The sequence below is a fragment of the Prenolepis imparis genome, unplaced genomic scaffold (assembly GCF_030444845.1).
Source record: "Prenolepis imparis isolate NDT839.2.m4 unplaced genomic scaffold, iyPreImpa1.0 SCAF_9, whole genome shotgun sequence".
NCBI classification, from domain to species: domain Eukaryota; kingdom Metazoa; phylum Arthropoda; class Insecta; order Hymenoptera; family Formicidae; genus Prenolepis; species Prenolepis imparis.
This window is the reverse complement of record NW_028141167.1, coordinates 10,948,438-10,962,603: the sequence shown is the minus strand read 5'-3', so window position 1 is coordinate 10,962,603 and position 14,166 is coordinate 10,948,438. Positions and strand designations below refer to the sequence as shown.

Here is a 14,166-nt window from a genome sequence, read left to right as displayed (position 1 = left end):
CAATCTCACGGATGAATCTTTACCGTAGATTCATATCGTGACAGTAATTCAAATTTGCGTGACTTAATGTCCAATATTTTATTAGGGCTATTGGCAAAAGTCATATTTTTCTGTTTCCAAAAAGTGACATTACATAAATTTGCGTGTAATTTATTTAAAATTAATCATTATATATATAGGAAAAACATTTTAAAAAGTTATTGTTAGAAAGAATTACTGAATTAAATCTCCTTAAAAAATGCCAAAATGATATTAATAATAATATAAAATTTATACAATAAAAGTACCTCATCGTGATGACAATATGCAAGTTGTTTCTGACTCTCTTCAGATAAGTGGAAAAAAGATTACTCCTATTGATATGTAGCCCAGCCTCTTGTACTGGCGCTCGCATTGCTTGATAAATTTTGTCTACTTCATCAGCTTCATATATGTTCGGAATATCGCCACTATTCAAAATATTGTTCAAGTCTTCCAGCATAGATTCATTCTTTATCTAGAAAAACGTATACGTATTACATATCAAATATATAAAAGAGAAAAGGCTATAATTATAATATATCAATATAATCTCTCTGGTTTAATTCTGAAGTAAAATAATTTAATCCGCTTAAAGCGGATAGACGTTTATTTTTCAATAAAAGAATATCAGAATATGTAATTTTATTATTATAAAATAACAAATGTTTTATTCACACATACACACACGTTATTGCAATATAATAAATATTAATAATTATAACATATATTTATATATAATTATAAAAAATAATTTCATTTTTAATAATCTAAAATTTAATTTTTATTTATTTAAAATTTTAGTATGTTTAAAATTATAAATTTAACGATAATATATATAATAGCAAAAATGATTAGTTAATAATTTTTATTATTTCTAACTTTATCTTATTTCTTGTATTTTAAGAAATTATAAAATTATTATTTGCGTATGTTGCCTCTGTGTTCCTTTTTTTAAATTAAATGTTATTTATTATTTTATTATATTAAACACAAATACACACACAAATAAAGATCTAGACAGCAGAACACGACGAATTTTTAATTCAAGTACTTATATACTTTAAATTTCAATTGACAATCTGACTTAATTTTACCTGCGTATCAGAAAACAGAAAGACGATAGATTGATTCCGTAATCCTGCTTTTAGAATTACGTTCTTGATATCATTTAGCCAGTCATGAATTGTATAAGCTTTGCTGATTCCAATCTGGAAACAATTGTACTCCTGAATATGCGATGCAAGCTTCGTCAGACTTTGACGTCCTAGTTGGAATAAAAAAATGTTTTATTTGCATCTTATTCTAGACGCAATATAATAAACGCAAGTTCTTTAGTCAGCAAGTTTTTTTAAATTGAAGAAGCCATTGATATGAATTTCTTAGAAATACGAGAGAAAGAAAAAAATATTCAAATATCAATTAATCAAATGAATAAGCTATTCACCAAGGAGATCACGCGGTAGTTATCCAGAATGTTATTAATATTAAAAGCGACCAAGTAATATAACATATAGTTATTTAATATTTTGAAAAGTCACTCTAGCATTATTATTTCATTTATAATTATATCTATATTCCTACGGAGTCAGTTTTAATTTCTAAACTTACAATAAATATATATGTATTATAATTACATGAAGTATTTAAGTATATAAAGTTAATTAATTAATTAATCTTTTATATGAGAATAATCTTTTATACGAGAATGTAAATTAATTTTAAGATTATTATATCAATTATAGAATGTTTTGATATTTTAATCGTGTCTGATATGCAGCATACCTGAGCCACCCATTCCTAGTAATAAGACATTTCCTCTAGGTTGTCGAAGAATTCGCATGATTTTACAAATGTGACTCATTGCATCTTCAAATAGTACTAATTGCATCGGCGATGTCGTTGAGTTATTATAATCGTCCAAAAAATCAAGTAAAATTGTTTTCATCTATAAATATATAAAGGTCGAAATACATTTTATTTGTGATAACTTATAAAAAAATTTAAAAAGATAAACATATAAACTTTTTAAATTTTATGGAAAAATTAATATATTTACTATAAATTTATATTTTAAAAATACATAAATTTTACGCTATATTTGCATTTGCGTTTTCAACTATATATCTTATATTAAATCATACACACATTATACACACTTAAAAATTTAAGAATATTAATTATTAAATTGTAGTATATTTACTATTAATTATTAATTATCTATATGCATACATGCAAACATATATATTATTTTATATATATATATATATATATATATATATACATATATAAAATATTAAATATATTAAATATTAAATTTAAATTTAAATTATTTAACTATAAATGGAATTAATTACTTTTTCTACATCTGTTATCTGTTCATACTCTTTTGCTGGGCCACAAAAATCACCGTAAAATAATGGTTTCTCCCCAATAAAATTATCAATGTCACAATGGAAGTTTTTGTTTAATATTTCCCTCAAGAATTTATCAAACCATTTTTTATCTTCGTTATCAATCAATCGATCACTGAAGACTCGAATATTTTCATGATACCAAAGTATTAATAATTTCTCACGAGTCTATGTAAAAGAATAAATCAAATGTGACAATATAATCAATTTCACGTTAGCTGTGTATTAAATAAAGTATTAAACTAGATTAAAGTCATCTCTATTTTAAAGCAATCAAGAATGAATTGGAAATATATGTCACTGTTCCCTGATTTATGTATAGATTGCTTCGCTTTGTCACGTACAAATAAAACCATTTAAATATTTTTTATTTCACTTTTGTGTAAAACAGATTAATTTTTCTTTATTCTATTGTAACTTTTTAATAACGCGTGATATATTGCCACGAGCGCCGCGTATGCATGAGCTAAAACCGAAAGGAAGGTTTGTCTGATCATACACGTGTTTTAATCACTCAAACACATAGTCTTTTATCGAACAATTCTTTTCATTGTGCAGGATAGTGTGCTATTATCGACGTATCTTTGTTTAAGCAGCTTGTCATTAATTCCGAAATGATTTTTCTTTCAGTAAAATATAATCAATTTTTAAATTAGAAAATTAATATAATAATACGTAAAAATTATACTAACTAGCATTTTTGTTGCGTCTGCCATAAGTACACCTTGGAATACCTTACTCAAATCGCGAAGATTAAAAGTATAGTGGGATTTATTAGGAATCGGCAACATTTCGCTGCATGTAATTGTAAAAACTTTTAAAGTAGTGTCCACTATATCGTCCAGCATATTTCCAAGATTTGGTGTATTTGACAGCCACGAATTAAAAATTGTTTTGAAGATATGCGACTGTAAATTAAATATATAACAGATCAAATTAAATAATTATATATATATATATTTTTAATTTTGAAAATATTATCTTATATACAAACACTTAATTAATTATTTTTCATAAATATACAGTAATTCCAATTACATAACATTCATTTTTACATCTAAATCTCTTAAGCAGTATGAATTAGTTTTTCCTGGAATATGTATATATATTCTGACTCTTTTCTATTTTGTATTTAATTCAACATTAATTAAAATTACATTAATTAATTTTAAATTTAAAAGCTGTTCAAACTCTTCTATTTAAACTTATTTTAATAGAAATTTAATCTTACAATTACGTGAGGCATTTAATGTTGATACTTATATTGATACTTACAAGATAATCCGATAGATAGAATTTCTGTAATAAAAAATTAATTTAAAAAATTAAGCTTTAGTTTTAATTTCAATTCAAAAAGTTTAATTATTAAGAGAGGACATGAATATAATAAGTCTCCCGGTGATAAACTTATGCTAACAGGTTTATATTAAAAGACAATTATCACACCATTGTAATTAAAATTTTACTTATTGTCTCAATTTATAATATTCAGTATGAGTAATTATAATATGACTCTTAATCTAATATTTAATTAGCTTAATGTTAGATAATATCTAAGAGTATCAAAATTAAGGAAATTCCCTGCAAAAGGGTACGAATACTATGAATATATTTGACACGAATATTTAACCAACAGTATTTAAACGCGGACCCGCCTCGTCGACCTTGGACGAAACGTATACAGAAGGTCTCGCGGGTGCGCAGAGTCGGTTGATTATGGTCTCCATTATATCAGCCGAGCAGGTGATTATGATAAATTATGGTCGGTACGGTCACGATTTACGACGTCTAATTGCGGCGAGCACGGAGGAACAAGGCAAACAGCGCGGCTATGATGCCACGGTGTTCCGTCTTTTCCAAAGGGTCGCGATTATGCGCTTGGGCGTGGATGCCGATTCAATGGAAGAAAACTTGACGACGCAGTGGAAGGAAACGTACATGTAGTCAAGTACGTGCAGCCTCGAGTGTAACAAAATCTGATGTCGGGAATTATCTTTCATTGAATTTCAACGCGCAAGCGACATGACACGATAAATAAAATCGTAATATTTGTTCAATATTCGATAAATATCTCAATTCTGAATTTTCTATATTTAAAATTACAATACTCTTGCCTGGTATTCGTCTGTAAAAGGTGTCTTATATGATCTTATTTTATTATATTTTTACTGATAATTTTTAGTCATGATTTCTCTCTCTTATCGATTATCTTGTAAGTATATTTGTGTACAAATCAATATTTCTTTTTAATATAAAATATAATTAATTTTTTTAAATATATATGTTAAAGATTTTAATAATTAAATTTTGTAGAGTAAAAAATATTATATTATACATTTCAAATAAGTTGATTCATTAGCTTTTTATGTATAATATATTGCTTTAAAAAATAGATTTTAAATTAACAGAAAACAACTTTTAATATTTTTTTGATATGAGCGAGATTTTATTCAATCAAGGATTTTCTTTTTACTCGACAATTACAACTTCAGAAAAATTACGCGCGCGGGGATTTCACGTTTTTATTTCTAGACAAAAATAACGTGATTGATATCCTGAGAGATTATCAATAAATGCGAGCAATTAGTGTATTCAACGTGCAATTTTACAAATAGCATACAACTTACTTTGGCGTCGTTCTCCATCTCTAGAAATGCAATAATATGGAAATGTCGTAGAAGTCTGGCTGTTATTGGGTTTCTTCCACCTTCGGGAAGTCCCATAGCAGCGATAAAATTTACGTCCTCGATCAGCCTGAAGGATCCGATCTCTTTTCTGTCGTACCATCCTGCGGAAAACCTCTAGACTTAAATTTTGGTATGTTTTATTATATTATATAAATAGTTCATGGAGAGCATTATTTTGGATAGTTAGCATATTCTTAAAGAAAACTCTATAAGAAATTAAAATCTTAAAAAGTTTTTTGATTTATTGAAGCTTGACTTGTTAAGATAATGGAATGGATGATATAATGTCAGGAATTTTTATAGAGAATTCCATGATTATGTAATTCGCTCGATATCATGGAAAAAGAATATTAATCTGATCATATTTATGTTTGGATATATATCCGTGACATCGAATTCCGCCGTATAAAAAGGTCAACTGTGATAACATCATTGCCTTGAGAATTATATATTGTTCTCTAGGTTATTAAAATTATAAATTTACTAAAATTCTGATTTTAATACACACTAGTGTGTGGAAAAACGCATATTTAATAATTAGAAATTATTATTAGCATATTCCATTATATTTTTATACACAGATATGTAAATATTACCATCTCTGCGTTTTTAATTTTCATATATAATTTTTCAAAACATTCATTTCTCTTTAAGTTTTCTCAGGAGCTTTCGAGGATCAAAATTAAAATTTTCATTAATTTAAAAGTTATTTTGATCTATCTCTTCCGTAATCGTGACGTAATTTATTTCTAATGAAATCTTTTAAACGGAGATTTTAATAAGATAGGAAATACGAAGATTATACAGAGTAATCCCGAGTAAAAGGTACTTTGCGATGCTTCGATATGGAAATAAAATGTTATTTTTATTTTATTTTTGTTTCTATTTTTATATTATAATTCATAAAATGTTAAACTATGTAAATGTAAGAGATATATAAAATTCTAAAATAAATTGCTTTGTATCTTTTTTATCAAAAAATGAAGAAAGTTTAATAAATAATTTATTGTAGTACTTCGCAAGTATTTATAATGCCAAATAATCTAGAAAATTGTTTACAAATAAAAATAAAATATACATATATAGCTAGACTTAGAATAGAAAAGCTAAATTAAAATAGCTAGCAGCTAGAATTATTTATAACTTTATAATTTTCACGTCAACACTTGTGACTAAATTAGTTATTATATTTTTCTGCATTTTACTTTTAATTAAATTTTCTTGTCATATTTTTTTTAATCCCTCAATTTATCACCTTATCAATTTCGTGCATCGATGCAATCATATGAATGGGTTATTATAATTTAATTAATCTCGTTACTTCTCTCACCATTTAAATCCATAAACTGGCGGATTAATTCAATCGGTGGTTGAGTGCCATACGCATCCAGCGCCGGCATGTTTAAATCGTCGATGAAAAAAATTTGCTTTTTCAGGATCGGCGGCCCATAAATGCCCTTACGTCTCTTGTCCAATTTCGCGTCAATTAAATCCTGCGCGAAAATAGATCCGCGCTATTAATCTCTCACTTCCCGTTCGAAAAATATATAATTCGCTCTCCTGCCATACTTGAGTCTGATTCGCCGTGATTCGCGCCGAGAACGTCATGAAGTCGCAAATATATTTCTTCGGCATGTTACGCGATAGTTTCGCCGACACCGTCAGGGTTTTACCGCTTCCGGTTGGGCCCACGCAAAGTATATTTGTCTCATTAACGAAAAGATATTCGATTAATGCAGCGTTTCGCACGTTGTCTTCAGTTGGAACTTCGATATCTGCATATAATTTGTCAAGAAAATATGTTGAGTAAAAGATGAAACACATACTATTTTAGAATAATAAGGGATAAAACATATTAAGTAGAATTGTCGCACCAGCTAATATATTATAGCATATTTATTAATTTTTGTATTGCACAACAAACTTTGCAATCTATTGCACGGCATAAATATGAGACATCTAGAATAATCCTTTATATATAGTCTTCTTATCAATAATCTCTTTTATCAATAGCTTTCTTTTATTAATAAAACCTTTGATTAACTTAAAATTACTTTTTTTGAAAATTTCTTTGAATATCACGTATATTTTTTGTGTATATCTTTTACGATTCAATTTTAAATATTTTTACGATTAGATCTCAAATTTAAAGTTAAATTAAACTGCACATTAAATTAAACAAAAATATCACTAATAAGATAGAAATAAAGCGCTCTTTCTGCTTGTTCTGCTTTCTACTATCAAAGCTATCATTTGGTTTCTCCTTTCCATTGCGTGACTATTGGCAAATAGAATAGTAAGTCAATTAATTAACGATCTAATTAGCTTTGTGTTGTACAAATATAAATACAATATATTTACATAAAGTTCCCCCTAAAGAAATAGCTTAGTGTGGCTTACCGGTATATTTTGTTTCTGGGATTATTCTGATGAGTGGAATTCCGTCCAACCACTTGTACCACTTTGGTGGAATTGGCTCTTGACCTTCAATAGGATCGGTGAATCCGCCATCGTGCAATCTCAACAGTATATATGATATATAACATATTATTGAATTCAATTAAGATATATGTAAGATGTATTTTGTCTAATGTATTTTGCTATAATTCAAATTATTTACAAAAAATTATACGTATAAATGAAGATGCTCTATTCTCATACAAAGAGAAAAGTTCAACAAAAATTTATGTTAATTTATTTGTTACATTTAATTTTTACGTTTGTGTGTGTTATTATAATACTGTACATATATACATATATTAATATACATATATTATTTTATTGATATTATTTTTATAATATTTAAATATCACTTAAATATTATATATTAATAAAATTATATTAAAGCAAAATACAGTTTTTAAAGTATTGTATATAATACAAAGATAACACATTCAATTATTTCTCATTTTAAGCATTAAGATCTTAAGTCTTAGTTTTTTCTTGGTTTTTAAATTTTCTATTTTTTCTTTTATCTTTTTTAAATTCTTTTTATTCAAGTTTAACATGTTAATTCCTACGTTAATTGAATTTTCAAGAAAATAATGCCAAAGTAATGAACATCGGCATGAACGCCTTCAGAAAAGAGTTCTGTTTCTTAACTTACTTATTTCTTGGATTATTTTATATTTGTACCTGTAATCAAATACAAGGCCATCTTCTGGAAACGGTGTTTTATGTTGAGCATTCTTTTGCACTTTTCTCAGCCATTCACTAAATATACATCGACTTTTGTAATCGCAAGTAGCACCTAATCCCCAAACAATAGCGAAAGCTACCCATGGCGACAGCAAATCCGCTGCGATACAAAATATTTATTGTCAATATATGTGATTTTATATTAATATAAATACAATACTGAAATTTAATTTCCTTCATTAATAATTAAAGAATAAAAAAGATCATATATAATAAAATTTAATTAATATTTAAATATACATCTTTACACCCATGCAGGCTTGATCTTTATACTTAGATGTTTATGTACAGCAATATTACGCAGAACTGATAAATAGAAACAGAGTACACTCGTGATAATAATATATGTTCAAATATAAATTTAGTGCCACAATTTTATATATATATATATATATATATTTTTTTTTTTTTTTTTTTTTACTTTAAAGCTTAAATTTATTATTTATGTGCCAATATTCATGTGCAAAGTACATATAAAGTACATATAAAGTTAAATCACTTGCGACTTACGTATAGTTCTTTGGAAAGCAAAACTTGGTGGTGCTTTTCCTTCACGGCCGGCCATCGGTCCAATTCTGAAGTTCATTAAATTTATATAAGATTGAACAATGGCGGAATCTACCGTATTCATGATTTCTCGTAAATTTTCTCGTACAATCTTCAGGCCAGGAAGCACTAGTTGAGCTGTTAAATCTGTTATTTCTTCGATATAATCGCTCATTGTCTATCAAATCGTAAAGACTTGTTTTATATATAATTGCATCTTACATATACCTAATTAAATAATAATGTTACAAATTAATTTTAATATGCATAAAATTATATTTATTTAGTAATAATTGAAGACTTAAAGAGACGAATTCGGGAATTCAAGGATTTAAAAGTAAATCCTTCCTAAAAAGAGAGAGTAAAAGTACTAAAAATATTAAAAATTTACATTTAAAGTTTAATTTAAAAGTTTAATTTAATTTGATTTTAAATATAAATTCTAATAATTTTATTTCTGTAAAACAGAATTTCAGAAAATTAAAAAATGTTGAATATTTATTTAAAAAGAAATATGCTATTGATAAGTACTTTCAAAATTATTACACGAGATTTTAATAAAATAATATTGTCTATTAAAATAAATTAAATATTCCTTCGTTTTTAAACCTTTTCAATATATTAAATGTATAAAATAGAGGCTAAAAATATTTCTGCGGAAATACTCTTGTGAAAATATTGACTTACCTTTGGTAGTGATCGTATCCAGCAATCGATTATAGGTTGCAGACCTAAATTTTTCGATTCTATGTATACCATACCACATCTATTTTGACATAAAAATAGGAACATATAATTGGTCACATAATTCTAATTATTATTTTAATCAATATGCTGCTATTCTATCTCGGTTTAAAAAAAAGTAAAGATTTATTTGTTATATTTTATTAAATATTTTTTTATGTATATTACTAATTATATTAAATACTATATTTTTGCAATTGATACAATTATTTTATTTATTTCTTTCGTTATAATAATGAAAGAAATATTATAATAATGGAAGAACTATTGAATTAGTTTTATATTACCTAGAAATTGTAGCCGGAGAAGCTACTCGAAGATCTGATACTTCAAATATCATAGTTTGAGTTGGCAATAGCTTTATTATCTCTCCTGATGTTAGACAAAGCTTTTTGTTATCGTCCAGAACAGTGTTCATATTCTCTATCCAAGCTGCATCGACCGGTCCATCAAAAATGTACCAACGTTTATCACGATTAGCTGCTATTATATCTGCTCGTATTAAAGTTGGCAATATTCCGTCTGTCCTGAAAATCGAATGTGCATTGCAGGTATTAGCTCTACGAATTTCGTTTTAAATCTATTTAAAAATTCTTATAATTTACGAATGTTACAAAATGTTGTATATTGATAAGCAAATCTTTATTTATATATTAATTCATTATATGTTTCTTATTTGTACCTATGTCTTTATTAATATCTATGTATAATTAAATATAAATGTATAATTAAATTAAATATAAATTGCAGTAAAGTACTTTAGCAAATAATTTATTAAACTTGATATAAAAATTATTTATAATAAAATTATTAATAATAATTAATTATTTATGTAAAAATATTTGCATAATATTATTTTTTAATTTTAATTAAAATAACAGAAAATTGTTTAGATATTAATTCAAATACAATGTATATATATGTATTTCAAGTAGTGTAAGTTTAAAATTTAAAGAAGATTAAATATATAGACATACATGTGTTATCCGAAATATTTTTTATATGTGTATATGTATTATACAAATGTGCACATATACACATATCGTCGCTTAAAACATATATAAAAAAAGAGTAACACAACTAATTACGGGCAGTTATTTTAATTCATACATTGAAATACGTTGAAAATTTGTTTATATACGAAGGCACAGAACATAATAACAGAAAAAGGAATTAAATATCTCTTCGAATATATCAGATTACAATGGTGGTAATAGTAATTCATTATTATTTCGGTACTTTATGCATTTATTTTCAGTGAGAGTATTTTAATTAATTATATGGACGAGAGAGATAACTCTTTGATAATTGTAATATTCTATATTATTTTTAATATTGCGATCTATGAAAATATATTCTCAAATTATATTAAAGGAAAATTAAAACGCGTTTGATATGAAAAAGGAATAAAATTATATGTAAAACACTGTGATATTAGAAAATATATTTTTTCAAAGAATTTAATACGCTTAATGGCGTTTGTGTGGAATTAATTATCATAATTAATCGAGAATTACAAGCAAGCAACCGAATGATAATATCGAGTTTATTTGTGTTAAAACACATCAAGTGCTATAATAGCTATTGTAGCATTAGATAAATAGGTAGTTTTAACGTTAAATTCTACGAAACATTTGAGTTAACGCAAAGAGTACTTTAATAAAATATATTATATAAATTAAATAAATATTAAAATAAATGTGAAATAAACTCTAAATATTAGAGTTTAATAACAGATTTTTTTTTTTAAACTTTTGATATATAAAATATATTTATTGAATATAACGATATATATCGTTGATATTACGTTACGATTTTGTCATGTAACATTTTGAGAAATCCTCTTCAAGTTTTTTAATAACATAGAAAAAATCATCTTTTAAATTGAAAAAAATATCGTTTATCTGAAAAATTTATCATTAAAATTCAAAGAATTGCAGATTCGTGGTTTTCGCATATAACATAGGACACGTATACAATATTTGCATGTAAATGAAAATCAGTTTTGAGGTATCGCAATTTTGGCGAAGTATCGACGATATATTGCTTACCATTCGTGTGTGTCGGGATCGTATTCGCCATACAATTGACCCATTGTTACAGCCTTTGGATTCAATACATACGAGATAACTGCTGTAAATGGCTTGCCACTTGGTTGTGATTGACCTCTTAGATTCGTACACGCGTGTTTTAAGACTTTGTAACACTGAAAAAAAAAATCAAAACAGATATATATATATATTATTTGTTAATTATTTACGTTAACCTGTATTTATTTCATAGAAATATAAGAATATTATTTTTTTCTTAATTTGCAATTTATTTAGTTCATCTAACAATAAGATACATAATTCCCTCATTTATCATGCTATTATTTTTAATGCAGAATAATCAACAGAGCGATAAAATAAATCAGAGTATTTGTAACCAAAAACTTGTTATAATCAAGTATGAATCAAATATCAATACAAATCAATATTAGACACGAAATGCATATTCCGGGAATAGATATGCTTAATAAACACTAACTACAAAACATTTGTACTGCCACAATTGTTCTTGCCATTTCGTATTTAAATTACATTTCACTGCGAGAGCAAAGCTTGTTTTAAACTCTATATAGCGTATTCTAAAAGGCTTTCTCTTTTAGAAAACTAATTATACATATATAATATTAATTATATACATGTGTAATATTAATTAAGAAAAATTTCCATTTTTATGCTTTAGAAATTTTAAAAATGGTTATTTTGACTCTTAAATTTAATGTTTTACGATCAATTTGCTTTTTATAAAAATAAATGATTAAATACATAGAATATGTGCTACTGATCAACTAATCATGTACAGATATTTTATTGTAAAAGATTGTCATCGCATTTTTCTTCTAGAAAAGTTTCTAGAATAAATTATGAAGATGCTTTATATCATTAAAAAAGTAAAAGCCTTCTCGTAAATTAAATATCAAACGTAATAATAGATTAATAGAACAAAGCATTTTTTTCTCAGTCAATTTCTTTTTTATGAAAGAAGCAATTTTTCACAAATTTTATATGACACTTTCTTCCCAAAATATCTATTCAAAAATTGAATTTAAAAATAAATTGCAAATAGTTTACAAATAATTATAGGTGGAGACAGTTAAATAAATCGCACAATTAATTTCATATATGCATGTATGAATATTTAAGATTTAAAGAGAATATGCATATCCCCCATTATTTCGAAAATTTATGTATAATCCTATATATATACAGATTACTATACAAATGTTAATCCTTTATATCGCTTGTATAAATTCACTTATTAATTCTACATATTTATATATTGATAAAATGTAATTTATTTATCAGTAAATACAATTTGCGACGTGCATAGAAGCTAGTAAATTGTTGTTTCTCAACGTAACACTAGTATTAGGTTAGTGATGAAATCAACGCATACGAAAGCTAATATAGGATGGAGAGTTGATTGCGAAAATGATTGAAATTGCTGAGATTGGTCAGAATTAAACGTACGGGCTGAACAAATATAACTAGCATAACTATTAGTATTAATTAAACATTATTTTGAAGGAGAAGAATAAGCAAAACGTATTACAAAATAAAACATATATCCTTAATTATATAAGCTTTTTTGATGCTTAATAATACTGGTTTCTTAAAACATTTTTAAGATTTATACGGAAAAATATGTAAAGACAAACATTTTTTATCAAGTTTAAAAAATTTTTTTAAATTTGAAATTGAAATTTGAATAAGTTGTTATGTCTAGAAATAACTTATTTCCTGTAGAAGAATCAGTCGATAAAAGAATTAGTCGGAATGGCATTTATATCCTCGAAATGACATTTCGTATCCTTTTTTTGCAAGAAAATCTAATGGCCGATAAACGTTTTTTATTTATAAAAGTTAATTTGGTGCTATCAACGAAATAAATACAATTTCGCGTTATCAGCTATTTAAATTCGTGAATCTGGACGTACGTCAATTAATTTAACATATTCTTTATACATCAATATTAAAATAGTAGTAATAACCTACGCAATGTCAGACATATTTATTGTTTTGATGCACATATCATACATCCGTATTTTAACTATTGAAAGAGTTTTATGATGTGCGAGATGTAAAATAATGAGAAATCTCTCAAATTTATCAACAATGTAAAAAATACAGCAATAGACGCAATTCCGTTCTATGCTGCCAATATCTGATCTTAGCGAAATATCATGGAAAAAAAAAACCAGACAACACATATGTAGATTTAAAATTTGTAACATTAAATATTTTGGCCTTAAGTTTGATATGAGATCAACAATTAAATTAAATTAAAATTGATATATTATTTACTTACATTCAAAATCTCTGGATTTTTATCGGCTTGTACTATAAAAGCTATTAAAACTGTCGATATAATCCTGTTTGAAAAAAATTCTGTTCGTCATTGAACAAAGAATTTATTCAAACAGATTATTCGGCTGGAATCTTCTATAATAGAAGCATGGAATAAAGGCAGAAAAAAATTTTTGCGTGGATAGTGGACTATGAATTTTTTTT

General features: G+C 25.8%; 1 protein-coding gene across 1 annotated transcript in view; it reads right to left on the bottom strand.

Moving 5' to 3' along the window:
- The window catches only part of LOC145940715 (dynein axonemal heavy chain 1), an 86,469-nt gene that overhangs the window by 18,954 nt on the left and 53,349 nt on the right, over positions 1 to 14,166 (bottom strand). The window contains exons 18-32 of the mRNA XM_083046169.1: positions 11,659 to 11,813; positions 9,895 to 10,134; positions 9,551 to 9,629; positions 8,828 to 9,041; positions 8,255 to 8,417; positions 7,520 to 7,638; positions 6,689 to 6,894; positions 6,450 to 6,612; positions 5,060 to 5,220; positions 3,708 to 3,731; positions 3,125 to 3,340; positions 2,376 to 2,600; positions 1,804 to 1,966; positions 1,116 to 1,285; positions 288 to 496 (exon numbers count right to left, since the gene is read on the bottom strand). Coding sequence (XP_082902295.1) covers positions 288 to 496; positions 1,116 to 1,285; positions 1,804 to 1,966; positions 2,376 to 2,600; positions 3,125 to 3,340; positions 3,708 to 3,731; positions 5,060 to 5,220; positions 6,450 to 6,612; positions 6,689 to 6,894; positions 7,520 to 7,638; positions 8,255 to 8,417; positions 8,828 to 9,041; positions 9,551 to 9,629; positions 9,895 to 10,134; positions 11,659 to 11,813 — 2,507 coding nt within the window. The remainder of the gene's footprint in view (positions 1 to 287; positions 497 to 1,115; positions 1,286 to 1,803; positions 1,967 to 2,375; positions 2,601 to 3,124; positions 3,341 to 3,707; positions 3,732 to 5,059; positions 5,221 to 6,449; positions 6,613 to 6,688; positions 6,895 to 7,519; positions 7,639 to 8,254; positions 8,418 to 8,827; positions 9,042 to 9,550; positions 9,630 to 9,894; positions 10,135 to 11,658; positions 11,814 to 14,166) is intronic.